This window comes from Lathyrus oleraceus, chromosome 1 (genome assembly GCF_024323335.1).
Source record: "Lathyrus oleraceus cultivar Zhongwan6 chromosome 1, CAAS_Psat_ZW6_1.0, whole genome shotgun sequence".
NCBI lineage: Eukaryota > Viridiplantae > Streptophyta > Magnoliopsida > Fabales > Fabaceae > Lathyrus > Lathyrus oleraceus.
Genome location: NC_066579.1, coordinates 114,526,077 through 114,542,956, shown reverse-complemented (window position 1 = coordinate 114,542,956; position 16,880 = coordinate 114,526,077). Strand labels below are relative to the sequence as shown.

General features: G+C 35.7%; 2 protein-coding genes across 2 annotated transcripts; one reads left to right on the top strand and one right to left on the bottom strand.

Annotated features, from left to right (window-relative positions):
- The first annotated feature begins 1,059 nt into the window (after positions 1-1,059).
- LOC127120653 (probable inactive ATP-dependent zinc metalloprotease FTSHI 3, chloroplastic) lies at positions 1,060-6,110 on the top strand. Its single transcript, XM_051051168.1, has 4 exons — positions 1,060-2,508; positions 4,542-4,865; positions 4,990-5,290; positions 5,723-6,110. Exons 1-4 carry the CDS (start codon positions 1,405-1,407, stop codon positions 5,923-5,925), a joined length of 1,932 nt encoding a protein of 643 aa, XP_050907125.1. The 5' UTR covers positions 1,060-1,404; the 3' UTR covers positions 5,926-6,110.
- An 8,980-nt stretch (positions 6,111-15,090) lies between these two features.
- On the bottom strand, positions 15,091-16,017 carry LOC127094638 (uncharacterized). The gene has a single exon (XM_051033448.1). The coding sequence runs from the start codon at positions 16,015-16,017 to the stop codon at positions 15,091-15,093; it is 927 nt and encodes a 308-aa protein (XP_050889405.1).
- Between the last annotated feature and the right edge of the window lie 863 nt (positions 16,018-16,880).

Below are 16,880 nucleotides of genomic sequence, written 5' to 3'. Positions count from 1 at the left end.
TCCTTTACGCCGGGTAGTGCTGGGTGCAAAAAATTGAAACTGATCGGCCAACCGCCTCCTATGAGAATCGACAAGAGCTACTCTCCCCGCCCAGAGATGTGAGTCATCTATGTCACCTTGCCTCACTCGAGCCATCGCAACAACAACTTCAACTCTATTACGCTGCCGAGAAGCAATCATGCCATATGTTTCTTTGGTCTTCACTAAAAAATAAAGCAAAACATACAAGTTCATGGATTTTTCAAAAAATCTGGTAAAATCCATATATTTTTTGGATTTTTTGAAAAAATCAATAAAGATGCATGCAATTTTACCGTTTTTTCAAAAAAAATTCAAAAAATGCATTTTTAACGATTTTTTCATAAAATCTGAAAAAAGTATGCATTTAACCGATTTTTTTTAAAGCCGATAAAAGTGCATGAAAAACAAGTGGTTTTATCAATTTTTTTTGAAAAACATGATACTTATTTATCATAAACTCTAAAAATGCGGTAACATTTTCGAAAAATTCAAAAATCTGAGGGTGTGTTTGTTTGATGGATTAAAATTATAATCCCGGGAATATCATTCCTAGGAATAGTATTGCCAGGAACTTTATTCCCATCAATGTGTTTGGCAAAATCAATAAAGTTCCTAGGAATATTTTTAAATTTTATTTAATTAAATTTTAAAAATTAAAAAATTAAAAATAAATGTGTTAAAATAACATGAGAGTGGGAAGTTATGGTTGGTTATTTTATATTCCTATGGGAATATAAGATTCCCATCATTTGACATGGGAATAAAAATGGAGAAATTTATGAACAAAACATATTCCTGGGAATAAAAAGTACCCAAGCATAAACTATCAAAACTTGAAACAAACAAGGGAATATGTGAATTCCAATGTCATATTCCTGGGAATAATATTTGTATCCACGAAACAAACACCCCCTCAAGAGTTTTTCAAAAAAACTAAAAAAATTCAAGTAAAATTCTTTTTAAATGAAATTTAATAGTTTCCGGGTTAATATGGTGAAAGCATATAAGGGTGCAAGGTATAAGTGGAAAAAAAAAGCCCAACTTTCACAAATGCAATGGGACCAACAAATCAAAAACCCACATCCAATGGTTGAACACGTATTACTAGATAGATATACTGAACAAACAGTAACACAAAAAAACCAACCAATAAACACGATTTTTGTTCATCTTCCTCTTCCAGCACTTACAACACATGATTCAAGTTCTTGAATTTTCCATAATATTCAGTAATCCCAATTTTCACATTTAGTTATTTCTCTGAAATTCTTCATCCCTTCATTTTCAAGCTTCAATTTTTTTTTTTTGGAATTTTGTGAGGTAATTCAGTTTATAGAACAATAGAAGATTTTATGGATATATAGGTTTGGTTTTGGAATAGGAATGGCTTGTTTTTCGCTACCTTGTTGTACTGGGTCATTTTTGACCCCAAATAGGTTACAAATTAGACATTTTAGGGTTTATAGAGGTTTATGCACTAGTTCATTTGTTTTGCCTTCAATGAAGTTTAATCAATGTTATACTCTTCAGCATGAGTTTGTATGGAACAAGAAATTTGAGTGCTATGGTAGAAAAAATAGAGTTCCTTTGTCGAGGTTTCGTTATTGTTGTTGCAAGTCTCAACAGAATGGTGTTCATAATGAAATTGAGCCACTTGTTAGTAGAAGTAGGGGTGATAGGAAGAGTGGTTATGGTAAAGAGGAAAGTAAGAGGTTGAAGAAGAGATTTTCGTTGAGATTGCGGCCGAGGTTACGGTTATTGGTTATGAGAATGAAAAGGGCTTCTGTTGAATCTGTTTTGAATGAGATTGGAGTGTTTGTTAGGAAGAATGTTAAAACAGTGGCGTTTTCTACCTCGTTTTCGATTGTTTTCACACTTTGTTTCATGTTTTTGAAGTTTACTTCGATTCCTCCGGCTAAAATTGTTCCGTATTCGGACTTGATTGCAAGCCTTCAAAATGGAATTGTTGAGAAAGTTTTAGTCGAAGAGGGGTCTCGACGTATATATTACAATACGGTGTCTGATGTTGAGGTTGTTGAAGATGATAAGGTTGCTGGTGAAGAATCACAACAAGTATTAGATGTTACGACAGACAAGGATATAAACGAGGTTATGAGTGAGGGTGCTTCAAGATCTAGTCAGATTCCAGGGTTGAAGAAATTGAAGAAATTCTCGAAGAGACGAGGTTCCATTCCCGAGTGGCAGTATTCGACGAGAAAAATAGATCACGATGAAAAATTTCTTATGAGTTTGATGAGAGAAAAGGGGGTTACATTTAGCTCCGCGCCTCAATCTGTGTTAATGTCAATGAGGAGTGCTCTGATAACTGTGATTACACTGTGGATACCATTAATTCCATTGATGTGGATTCTGTATCGTCAACTTTCTGCTGCTAATAGTCCAGCAAAGAAGCGGAAACCTAATAGTCAGACAGTTGGATTCGAAGATGTCCAAGGTGTTGATTCTGCAAAAGTAGAACTCATGGAGGTAATCTTCTCATAAGTAATATTTATGATAAATGATTATGTAACATATAAAAGTGATGTTTTCTGTTTTGCTAATGATGTTTATCTCGTTAGGTTTTTCTAGAAAGACATCAGTTGAAAGTTGAGAATGAGATTATCGCCCGTTATAGATTTTAGCTTATGACATGGTAGCATAACATAAACTTAAGATTTTTGAGATGTGACAATGGTATACTTACACAACAGATTATATTATTGTTTCCTTATAATCAAATTCAGAACTCTTTATCTCAGAACAACAATTATGTTCAAATCCATTTGACTATCTATCTAGGTAAGGAAGTTTTTTAATAATGTGAAACAACATTCGTTGTTTTTGTCAAAAGAAAATTAAAAATATATCATATACCCCTGGGGCTCAGCCATAACAGATCTTGATATCACAAAATGTTCAGAGTTATGTGGTTATTGATCTTTTTTGATTTTATTGTTTACAATTTTACATCTTCTAGATTTAGCTCATACCCTTGCTTTTGTGGTACAATAGGTACATTTAAACAATTAATGTATTATACAAGGGGTAGGGGTGGAAATAGGCTAGGCCACACTAGACTTTGTTAAGCCTAAGCCTGGTGTGCCAAAATACCAAAGTCTAAGCCTGTCGCCTGTCATAGGCTTTTTTTTAGGCTGAGCCTGGCCTTTCCAAAGGCCAGATTAGCTTGTTAGTCTACATAAAAGCCTATTTATTTTAGAGATATGTAAATAGGGAATTCAAATAATATTTAAATAGACTAACAAACTAAAAGACCAATGAAACTTAAAGTTTGTTTGCATTGATTTATAACTTGCCTATTAACATAAGTTTTGTGAGACTACTTGTTTAAGAAAACTTATAAAAATAACTTATGACATTGTTCATAAGGTTTTTCATCTTATTTTCATAAGTTCTCTAAGATAACCAAGTTTTGTTTATGTACTTAATTCAAAGATAATAAACCCATGACAGGTTTATTTTCATATGTTCTCCAAGATAATAAAAAAAATATTCATATTATTTAAATAGGCCGGACTAGGCCTTTTCTATTTAAAAAAAAAAGTCTGGCTGACCTGAGCCTATGTAGGCTCGACCGTAGGCCCCAGTTAGTCGGCCTGACCTATTTCCACTCCTAACAAGGGGTAGTACTAGTGTGTACTAGTGTTTACTGTGCACAACTTATGTTTGTATACCAATACACAATGCTTGAAACGGACACCACGACACTGTATCTGTAGTACCATGCTTCAACACTCTTGAGGCAACACAGTCAAGTGGCCCACCTTGAGGCTGACCGCTCGGAGTGTTTTGCCCATTTGTCCCGCCACCACAACTTTGATTTTCAACCATTTGTGGACTGGTACACAAAACTTAAGTTGTGTACCGTAAACACCACCTATATAGGGGTGTTCACAAATCAATGTTCTCAACAGGAACACACTCATACTTTACATATTTACCGTATGTATTTATAAAATTAAGATATGAATGAAAATATATTTGAATGAACGATGTTATCAAATATCTGCCATGGCAGTTTTAGGGCTTGCGACAATGTTAAATATTGGCCGATATTGCGAGTTTTTTCATCATAATCTGCTAATGGCTGGATTTTGCTCTCTGCCACATACCACCATGGACAACTTTTTTGAAGATTGAGTTTTTAGTAGACAATTAAACATTCGGGTAAAAGTATATTTACATGAATAAAGATAACTCGTAACACTAATGGATGAGATATTTGTTACAGATGAATAGAAATAGAAACATTGTAAGGATGAAGCATGTTGGAATATTACATCACATTCTGTCAGTCAATCATCCCACAGTCATAAAATATGAAGGACTAAATTGTAAATTTGGAAAATGAATTTCCTGTCAAACTAGAGTGAGTTAAAAAAATTGACCTCGTACCTTTATCTTTTGATTATTTTTAAGTTTAGTAAAACTTTTTTTTGCCACTGGTTAATCAACTTTATTGTTCTCCTTACTCCTTAACTGACACTGTTCCTTATTTGTAGGTAGTCTCATGTCTGCAAGGCGATATAAATTACCAAAAGGTTGGTGCAAAGCTACCTAGAGGAGTTTTGCTTGTCGGTCCTCCAGGAACCGGGAAGACATTACTTGCACGTGCAGTAGCGGGAGAAGCAGGTGTACCCTTTTTCACGGTATCTGCCAGCGAGTTTGTAGAAATGTTTGTTGGAAGAGGGGCTGCTAGAATCAGAGACCTTTTTAGTACAGCAAGGAAATTTGCACCATCAATCATATTCATCGATGAACTTGATGCAGTCGGAGGCAAGCGTGGTAGAAGCTTCAATGATGAACGTGACCAAACACTAAACCAGGCAAGTTTACTCATCATTTTGTATTTCTCACGTTTGGATAAACGACTTATAGCTTGCATAAGCGCTTATCTTATATAATTTTTGTTTGCTCTAAGCTGACAAATATTTTTTTCCGTCTAAGTAGTTGCTGACAGAAATGGATGGGTTTGAATCAGAGATGAGAGTGGTTGTCATTGCAGCAACTAACCGGCCAGAAGCCTTGGATCCGGCCCTATGTCGCCCGGGTCGTTTCTCAAGGAAAGTGTTTGTAGGAGAACCCGATGAAGAAGGAAGGAGAAAGATATTAGCTGTGCATCTAAAAGGAGTTCCTTTAGAGGAGGATGCTAACATCATATGCCAGTTGATTGCTACTCTTACTGCTGGTCTTGTAGGTGCTGATCTTGCAAACATTGTCAATGAATCCGCTTTGCTTGCTGCTCGAAGAGGTATACAAATAACTTAACACTTTTATTGTGATTATAGTAATTTTTTTTCATTTGCGAAAGATAATTCTTTATCATCAGCTATTTTTATATGCTCTCTTAAGCAGTTATCTAAAAGTCAGTTAGTATTGATTTATTAGCTAAAACTGTTTGGGAGACTTTATGGAAACAACTTATGATATGCTGTTAGCTATTTTCAACTTATTTTCATAAGCTCTTTAAAGTAGTTGATGAAAATAGTTTATTATGAATTTAGTTTGAATTTATTTTATTTTTTGTTATTGAAATATCTTATACATAAGCAGTTATATAAAAATGCTATGTTATAAGCGCTTAATTAAGCTATTTATGTGACACGATAAACATAAAGAAGCTCTTAAGTCATTCTCAGTTGCATAACAATATGTCATATGTATGAACATTTGAGCTGTGCAGGTAGTGAAACTGTGGCAAGGGAAGATATAATGGAAGCAATTGAAAGAGCAAAGTTTGGAATCAATGATAAGCAACTAAGGTATAGTAAAATAAGCAAGGAGCTAGGTAAGTTATTCCCTTGGATGCCATCATTGATGGGAAGAAGTGATAGGAAACAAGATGACATACAAGGTCCACTAGGTTATCAATCATTGAGTTCATGAATGGCTTTGTGCCTGTCAAATTACATGTACATTTTTTTCCCTTTCATTGTTCACACTTTTTTCAATGTATGCAAAAAGTTTTGTTCACATCTTACTTAATGTTCTCAAGAAAACACTATCCACAGAAAATGAGAAGTCATTGTATTTATTTATAGGATAAATAGTACCTCCGTCTCTTTTGGATTTTTCATTGTCTTTTTTTTTATAAGACCCTCATCAGCTTACTTTTAAAGTACATTAATTATTTTTTCTCAAACATATCCCTAATTATATTACATTTTTTTCTCTCTGTAATATGTGATAAATACTCTTGTATAGATATTTAATTATTTTTCTCTTATAAGGATACACAAAATTATACAAATAGTCAATCAATTTAATATTCAAACCAATTTTCTTACTTAGCCTAACTTACTCAAGTCTTGTATTTAAGGACGGAGGTAGTATGTTTTATTGGGTATTTGTATCAGTCATTAGGATTTTCTTTAATACTATTTAACCATTTGTTGAAGGGGATTGCAGTGGTGAAGAACCACCCTTAAGAAATCCAAAAATACCCTTGGAATAATACAAAAGTCGTCCTCTAAAACACACGAAGACACTTTGTTAGTGATCTACTTTTGTTTTGTCAAAAAATAGCATGGAGGTTAATCTCCGTGTTGATGGAAAATGAGTAAGTAGGTTAAGTTTCGAACTAACCCTTAGACATATTTAGTTAATTTTCGGAATTATTAAACGAGAAAAGTGAATAAAACATCACCTTGCATGAATTCTTCATTTCATGATCATACCACTATACTTCACCATATTCTCAAAACCTTACAAAAATCTTCTTCCATTCTCAATCAAGTTTTATACTTCAAAATCACATTGTTATGTTTATTGACATCAAAAGGAGCAAAATAAATTATAATTTAAGGTAATTTACATGCATTTCCTTCCTCATTGTTTGTAAGAATCTGGTTTAGTTGGTGTAAATTGAACGTTGTATTTGGAAGTTAACTTATGTATTATGTTCCATGTAGTTCCAAAAGTTTAACTCCAGATTGTGTTTAGGTTGAATTTAAATTTGATTATGTTATTACTGGTTGCAACAATGGTGCACTCTAACATTGCACATAAAGTATTGTGTTTACGTATGTTAAACCGGTTGATGTCGAGATTGACGATGTACCTAAAGTTATTGTGTCTATGGATACAAAACTGATTGATGTCGAGGTAGATGTTGGTAAACAATTTACAAATAAGTGAGAGTTTATTGTTCGTGAGCATATGCTTCAATGAATCTGCATGAAGGCGACAACATTGGAGTTCAACATTGTAATCGGGAGGTTAGATTCTGCATCTGATAAAATATCGACATTTGTGACAATGACATGTGAAAAAAGTGGCAAGTACATAAAATCTATCCGGAAGTTGAAACATGATGTCACCGGTTTGAGAAAAGGTGAGGGTCCTTTTAAGTTGTGATGACACCTTAAGGCAAATAATACATGGACGTTTAATGTGGTTTGTGGTATACATAATCATGATTTGCATTACAAGTTAGTCGGTCATGATTTGCATTTCAAGTTAGTCAGTCATCCCATTGTATGTCACTTTAATTCTGAAGAGAATGATCTTGTTTTTTTATATGAAATTGAACACGGTGCAACCAAAAAACATACTTGTAACTTTGAAAAGGAAAAGACCTCACAATAAGTATACAATGTTCGTTCCCGAAACAACAAGACGATAAGAGGTCCAAGAACTGAAATGCAACATCTATTAAAGCTTTTGGATGATGATCATTATGTATCTAGGTACATAATACACGAGGATGGAGAAACCGTTCAAGATATATTTTGGACTCATCCTAATTCCATCAAATTGTCCAACATATTTTCCATTATGCCCATAATTGACTCAACGTATAAGACCAACAAGTATATGGTTCTACTTTTAAAAATTGTTGGTGTTACTTCTATGGAGATAAATTTTTCAATTGGGTTTGCATTTTTGAAAAGTGAAAAAGAGGACAATGTTACTTAGGCTTTAGAAGTGTGTCAGACTATGTTGAAGAACCAAGAAAACATGCCAAAAGTAATTGTCACCGATCATGATACCACATTGATAAATTCGGTTGCAAATATGTTTCCTACATCACATGCATTACTTTGTAAGTATCACATAAAAAATGTGAGAAGTGGACGTAAGCCTGTGGTAGGAATCAAACAAATCAAGAGTGAAGATGGGAACATGGTCAAAGCTGATGTGATATTGGAAAACATAACGGATGCCTGAAATGTTATAATAAATTCTTCTATGGAATACTTATATGTCAAATTTGTAATACATTTCAAGAGGGTGTGTGAAAAATATCCAGGTTTCTTGAAATCTGTTGAAAGTACAATTCTAGACCAAGTGAAGGAGAATGTTGTTTGTACTTGGACCGATCAGATTAGATATTTTGGAAATATAACAACTAACAAAGTTGAATATGTTCATGCTACATTAAATAATTGGTTGAGAAATAGTAAAAGTGATTTATCTAGAGGTTAAGACTATGTGGACTAAATGATTCAAAATCAACATAACAAGATACAAACATCATTTGATCGAAACATTACAGTATTATAACACATATTCAATGACAATAATCTTTATTCATAGTTGGTGGACAATTTATCTCGAGCGGGATTGAATTTTATTTATCACAAAGCCAAGCGAGTAGAGAAAGTAGGTTCATATAACTCAAAGTGTGGTTGTACACTTAGGAAGACATACATTCTTCCACGTGCTTGTTTAATTTCAAAGAAGATGAAACTTGATAGACACATAAGAATGAGGTTTACACGCATTGGAAAAGGCTTCGGTTTGATGATGATGGTGTGACGAAGGATGGTAAATTGAATATATCTATCATGATCGAATAGGAAGTGATTCAAGAGAGATTTTTGAAAGCTGATGACAACATGAAACAACACATCAATAAGTAACTGAGGAAGATTTCCTATCAAGAAACCATAAATTTGAAACCACCCACGAAACTAATAAAAACAAAAGATGCTCCCAAGAAGGTCAAACCAACACATAGTAACAATTCAGCGAAGTGATCTCCTTCCTATTTCGAACATGTTAGACACACATTTTATGGATTCTCCAATTTCAAAATTTAAAATAAGTGTTTTCAAAGGTTCCTGCATTAGCAAACCATATCATTCACCACCTTTACTAAAAAAATCAAACACATTGAAAATATGTCAGGTTTTATGCACAAATACATTGAACAAATAATAGATGTTAAGGATGACAGTAATTGCGGTTATCCCGCTATTTCAGCTTTGCTTGATATAGGGAATGAGAATCATACACTTGTCCAGCAAGAATTTCTCAAATAGTTGAAGACACATAAGGAATCATACACAACACTATATGGGAAAAAAGAACATTTTAATGCAATTCATGAATCTCTTATTCCTTGTGTTAGCGGTCCGACATTGGAGGAAAAATGGACGCACTTTCTTGAAATGGGTCATCTTATAGCAAGTGCATATAATAAAGTGTGTATTGATATGACAAGATATGGCTTCTCGAAAACACTTTTTTCTACTTCGGAGTGACCCACCTCAAAATTCAACCAGATACATTATGCAACACCCTAACGCCGATACTTATACAAAAGAATCATACGAAAATTAGAGTGCTACCTCAATGAAACACTTAAACAATTATTCAAATAGCATCATAAATAATCATGAAAATACTTTTCAATACAACATGTTTGTTCTCCAAATAAAACAAAATCACTGGCTCCTCAAGATCATAACAAAAGTCTCCATAATAATTAAAACACGCGTTCCCAGCCTCGATGTTACACAATCAAAGCATAACCTACTAAGGTAAACAACAAAAGATAAGTGAAAATAAACTCCAACGAGCTATTCTTCCAATCACAGCAACAACACCTAATCTTGGCTATCTGTCCATGGTGGACAACATCAAAACAAAGGGGGTGAGAATTCACATCAATAATATAAACAACATAAACTGTAAGGTATAATTACAAACATCTACATAATTAATCACAAACACAACACAACACTTTACAATAATATTCTCACACCCAAAACAACACCATACACAATCATAATTACGCATATAACTCATTTATGCAATGCGCTTCAGATATGCAACTCGATGCATATGCATGTGGTACCAACTCAACAAATGGTTCTCTCAGAAACCGGGTCCCCTCTTTGAACCCATGAGCCCCTATTTGAGCTCCAAGCCCCTTCTATAAGCTTGGGACAAGTCACTAGTCCCGTCTCCAAACTAGATAACATTCCTCTTGACACAACTTAATGATGCATGCTCATATATATCCATGCACAACAAAATAAATGCGTTAAGACCCCCATCTGATCCTAACAGAATGCACTGACAACTCAAGTAATCCCCTCTTTGGATTACCATACCACAATAATTCATATATGCACAACATAATATAACTCGGTGTAACTTAAGCACACAATGATTCCCTTCATTCATATTCTTATCTCATACATACAACAACACTGACATCATAATTAACATCTCAAAATATCATGGCAACATCATAACTCATACTTGACACAACATCAAAATTCTCATCAATCACCTATTTCTCAATTAAAATGTTTTTAATTGTTACTTCACCTTATCCTAGCACAAACAAAGCCTAACAATGCCCAAACAATCCATAAAAGTCGATAATTCGAAATTTGGAACTTAATATCATTAAAACAAGTATTTACGCCCAATTAAGGCTCATGGAGGGTTACCCGCCACGAGCATGGCGCCCGCCATGGACATCAAAACACAAACATGTCACCTGCGTGACGACCGATTCCAAAATTGAGCCTGGGCTTCATGACGGGGTACCCGTCATGGCCATGGTGCCCGCCAACAACTTGCTGTAAGACCCCAACTTTGACCCTAAGATCCCTCATGCCATCTCATCATATGCATTGGCATTGAGACCACACTTTGGCATTCTCCTTATCCTTCATTCATTGGGTTTGCATTGGGAGAGGTCACCAAGCACTTTAGATTGTATCATACTTTGTTTTTATTTATTTACTAACCAAAATACCAAAAATATGTCAATGTATAGTTTGTTGCTTTTGTAGGTAGTGTGTATGCTCACCTATGCTCTATCAAGCTCATATCTAGGGTTTAAGACCCTCAATGCAAGAAGCTCAATCAAGAAGTGGTTCACATTGGCTCTAAGTATCATATATGGATCCCCATTATCTTCACATGTTATTTTGATCAAGAAATCATCAAGAGTTTGGAGCTTGTTTGCCTTGGAAACCCTAATTCATCTGGGTATCTTATGTGGCTTCTTCAACAAATTTCTTCAACAATTGATCAAATATCTAAAGGTATACTTCACATTACATCATATTGTGCATATATGATCCTCCATGAGCCCCAAAAGTCAAGAGAATATCAAGCTAGCAAGTTGGTTCATGGTGGTTGACCAGAGAAAGTCAACTGGTCAAAATTGGGGTTCCCTAGACCATATCGCCTACAATTTTTGTCATATAGAAATTATTCCAAGAGAAACTTTACTCTAAATGACATTCCAAACAACTTTTGTGTTGAGGTAAAGAGCTATTTTTGCTTGGAAATTCATTTTTTAGGATGAAAGATTATAGGTCATTTTATCAGAACCCTAGTTTAGAGGTAAACTTCTCAAGATCATAACTTGCTCCATTTTTTTGATATGAAAGCAATTCAAATTTCATGATCAAATTCAAGATGTCTACTTCAACTTTGATGTTTGGAGGAAGTGAAAATTCAACTTGAAAATGCATGTGCCAAGAGGAAACATTATAGGTCATTTTGGGCCATTACCATTGAACAAGTGATTTTCCTCAAATTCTAAAATGCATAACTCCTTCATGCCAAATCCAAATGAGGTCAAACTTTTGACCAAATTGAAAAGGTTTGAAAGATCTACAACTTTGATGAAGGAACGTGTCTCATTTGAAGTCCATAGAAAAAGTTATTCAAGGTGGAAGAAGTGAACATTTGACTTAGGACTTAGAAAATTTTCAAATATGTTTGATTTCCCAAACTTTCACCTCAAAATTCATCATGATCCAAGATTCAAATAAAAAAGTGTTCAACATGAAAGTAGGTCCAGCATGAGCTGGCATCGGATTTTAAATAATGTTAGGTCCATTGTTCGGGGTGAACTGAATGGCCTTAGAATCCAATAATTCTTGCACTTTGTAATTAAGGGCCCAACAATTCTCCATATCGTGGCCTATACCACCAGAATGAAATTCGCATCGAGCATTAGGATTATAACCTGCAGGGAGCCTCTAAAGAGGAGGTCGCATGCCCCTCAAATTAACCAATTTCAATTGTAATAAATGTTGAAGCACTTAAGAATAAGTCATTGGGAGTGGATCAAATACTTTCTCGATCCTGGGTTGTCTTGGCTGATTATAATTGCAACGATGAGCGACTTGTTGTTGTTGCTGTTGTTGGTACTGTGGTTGTTGTTGTGATGACTGGAATGGACACAACATTCACTTGTTGTTGTTGATGTGGATGGTGATGATAATGTTGATAACGTTATTAATGTTGTGGTTGGTATTGTTGTCTACCTCTGCCCCTCTAAGTATAAGCAGCGCTTGATTCACCCTTCTTCTTCTTTGGGTAACCACTGAACGACTTCTTGTTAACTCCACTTGCAGAACTACCCGTAATGGCTGATTATATCTTACCCATTTTGAGACCAGCTTCAATTCTCTCTCCAGCCATTACCATCTCAGAAAAACAGTAGAAGTGTTATCCACCATTCTGTCATAGTAAGGACCTTGTAAGGTACCCATAAACATGTCAACCAGTTCTCTCTCCATCAATGGAGGTTGAACTCTAGCAGCTAGCTCACGCCATTTCTGAGCATATTCCTTGAATGATTCATTAGGTCCCAGAGTCACACTTTGTAACTGGGTCCTATTTGGTGCCATGTCAATATTGTATTGGTAGTCCTTCACAAATGCTTCCACCAAGTCCCTCCAGTTTCTGATGTACATTCTCTCCAAATGCATATATCATTCCAAATATGCCCCAACTAGGCTATCCTGGAAAAAATGCATTATCAACCTCTCATCTTCATAATAAGCAGACATCTTGCGATAATAAGCTCTGACATGCGTCTTTGGACAAGTTGTACCAGTATACTTGTCGAAGATAGGAACTTTGAACTTAGGTGGAACCCTTACCCCTGGAACCAGACCCAAGTCAGTAATTTCCATTCCTAAAACACCTTGTCCCTCTAGAGCTTTCAATCTTTCTTCCAACAGACGGTACTTTCTATCATTAGCGTGAGAACTCATGTCACTGTTATGCATTGAATACATATCTTCGTTACGGTCTACTACTAACTCTTGAATTTGAGGGTTCCCCCTTGTATTGGGATGCCCCAACATATCCTCAACAATGAGATGTAGTCCTCCATGATTGTACAGTGGTGGTAGAAAATTTTCATGCAGAACCCGGTTACGAGCATGATAACCATTAACATGTGGATCATTAAAATTTGGCCCATCAAAATTCATAACAACATTGGGACGACGCTTCCCCATAGAAAAGTCTTCAAACATTAACTTAGGTCGTTCGTTCTCAACACGAGGTATCTCCACAAGAGCCCTTAATTCTTCCTGATTACGAGTCATATTAGTAATGACTTCCACGAACAGTGTCATCCTAGCATCCATATGGTTCCTCATTTCATCAATACTATCCTGAATTTGATCCATCTAGCGTCTTTGGTTGCTTTTTATGGCGTAACATTGAATGACTGGATTTGTAATCTCGGCTAAGAAGAGCAGAATCAATAAGAGAGGTCCGACCATAAAACCTGTTATGAATGCAGTATGAATGCATGAATGAATGTAATGCATGTAATGATATGTTCATGTATTTCCAGGGTTCTAAAATTTTGATTCAAGTTATATATAAGCGAAAGGAAATAGAAGATAGATAATGAGCACTGGATAGACCAAACATCAAATTCATTAATAAAGCATAGTAACATAAATAATTATTGCAAGAGAAACAAGCAGATAATCAAAACAAAAGTGCAAATCAAAAGACCCCATCAACAGTCCTGATGGTGACCACTATATTGAAAACTAGAAGATAATCTTAATCTTTCCAATCCACATAGGTCAGAGGTCCTCCACTCTTGAGATACTTCAGGCTCCAGGCTTTGGACTCTTCAAACAACTTCTTTGTCTCTTCCTGATTGCGCTTCTAGATAAGGCTTTGGATAACCACATCTTTTCGAAAAATCATACCATCCAAGTACCGACATTGGTCAATTAACTTCTTACATTCGTTGCATTCATGGAGTTGAATTTGTAAGGGAGCATCATATCTTTCTTTCAACTGAGTTTTGAGGTTTGTACTCTCCCCTACACCTTTCTCCAAGTGAATGTGGCTCCCTTTGAGCTGAATTTCCACTCCTAACCTCTGGTTATTTTCCTCTTCGAATTAAACATTCTTATCCTGAAGTTGTTTCTCTAACCTTTTAACCTTGGCCTTGTACTTCCTTTCCATCTTGACTTTGGAGACTTTGAGTGATTCATGTTCCCGATGCTTTTGCTTGATCTCTTCTTCAAATTCTTCAAGAGCTCTCCTTTGTTCTTCAATAACTGTAGAAGTATCCCCTCTAATTCTGCCAGCTTTAGGCTTCTTTCTGACCCTTCCATCAACAACAAGACCATACTCACTAAGCAATTCATCTCTCTCTCTAAGTTTATGAGCCAAATCCATATTTTCTTGCCTAAAGCTAAAAACTTGCATGCTCAAATCTTCTTTCTCCTGCTTCAACTTCTTGTTCAAAATCAAAGTCTTATTGAAATACTCTATAGGCACAAAATCAGGGTGATATGGCTCTTGAGGATACAATGGCTTCTCCATCGGAAAAGAAAACAAGACAGTTTGAACTCTATCTTTGATCCAATCCATTTAAGGAGGATAAGCAACACAATATTTCTTTCCAAAGAACTCTTTTCCTTCACATGAAATGTAACTCCAGGCCTTAGCAGCTTTCTTCATCATTTCAACACCATCAGTCACATTGTAGAACAAAGACTCTTGTATACTTTTATCCTCTTGAGGTCATTTCAAAGCATAGTCCAATTGTCTCTGAGACAACACATGATTATAATTTATACCTCCCCTAATACCCATGAGAGGTACATTAGGGAATTCCCCACAACTCGCAATTACCCCAAATTTCTCCATCATATCCAATCTTAAATTATACCACACCAAATCATTGGAAGTAATCCTCATCAATCTCTTGGACCATTTCAAGGTTTCTTTGTTATCTACGAATGCTCCTTTGCAAGGGAGATGGCTTCGAAACCAATGATACAAAAGAGGAGCACAACACCATACTAAGCCACCTCTCTTTTTGTGGTTTATGGAATGAATGGAATGATAAGCATCCCCCAAGAGTGTCGGCATGAGGTTCCCTACCATGAAGATACGAATGGCGTTCATATCGATAAAATCAATCACATTAGGAAACAAAACAATGCCATAGATACTGCAAGCCAAAATAGCGTTGAAAACCTTCCAATTTTCTTCTTTATCCAAAGCATCCAGAGTTGCCAAAAGAAATCTCAAATGAAACCCAAGGAGACCTCCTTTTGTCTTGAGATTAGAATCCACCACAGATTTGCCCAAATAAAGGGTAGCAGTAATACGTTCAGAATCAGGGACCTCCATAGACACATGTAAAGGAACTTGAAGTTTGATGGGAATTCCCAGAATACATGAATAGTCTTCCAAAGTTGGCGCCAACTGATAATCCGGAAAAGTAAAGCATCGCAAGGGAGGATCAAAGAACTGTAGCAGAGTATGAAGTGCATTGTGTTGATATTTATTGAGAGGAGATTTGACGTATTCTACAATCTTCCCATAATCTCTTTTGAAAATTTCCAGATTGCCAGGAGGGGATCTCTTAGCCATCTCGATAAGGGAATTCAGGTTAACCTTAGGAAACTTGTAAGAAACATGTCCACCTCGACCAGTATCCATCTTTAGAGACGACTTAAATAACGAGAATCAAAAATTAAAAACACCTGGAAATACAAAGACATGTGTGTTAAGAGAATGAATATAACGATGCTTATGTATGCAAATGTGGTTTCCACGTCAATGAATAGCTGATGTGCTTAATAACTGACTGAATATCCCAAGCTCAAAAGTTCAACGTGATTTTGAGAAAACCGGGCACGATGAAGGTTCGTTTTGTAACACCCACCCCAACTCACAAGTAGCTTTTAATCAGAAAAGAACAGGCTTCTAAATGGCAACAAGAATCGATAGTTCTCATGATAACACTCTGTCTAGTGCATAAGACATGCAAGATGAAAGCATTCTCACCAGAACCTCATCTGGGCGTGGTATGCCATACAAACTCTTACGTGTCAGGTTCCATGAGAGTTAACATGACTATCCACTCTAACATATGTGTCATTGGCCTGGGTAGTGGGCTTTTACCTCATAGTAACATCCCACCCAACCTGCAAACAGAAGATCCAGCAACCAACACAGCAACAATATCCAGGATATGGAAAGCAATGAAATACAATGAATGTAATAAGAAAGTAAAGCATAAATAAATAAACACCCAATGAAGAGAATCCAAACAAGAGCTAGGACTGACTTGCTTAGGGATTCCCCAGTAGAGTTTCCAGTTGTCGCATCTCGAAGAAACACGCATACAAAACAGAGTCGTCACCAATGTTATTTATCCCAAGAGAGGGAAAGGAAACAATGAGTAAACCTACAAAAGGGTGAATCTAATGATCTCGCAACCAAAAGATGGGTAAGGGAGTCGATTACGCAAGGGGAAGGTATTATCACCCCTCACGTATGTAGTACTCTACATGATCCAC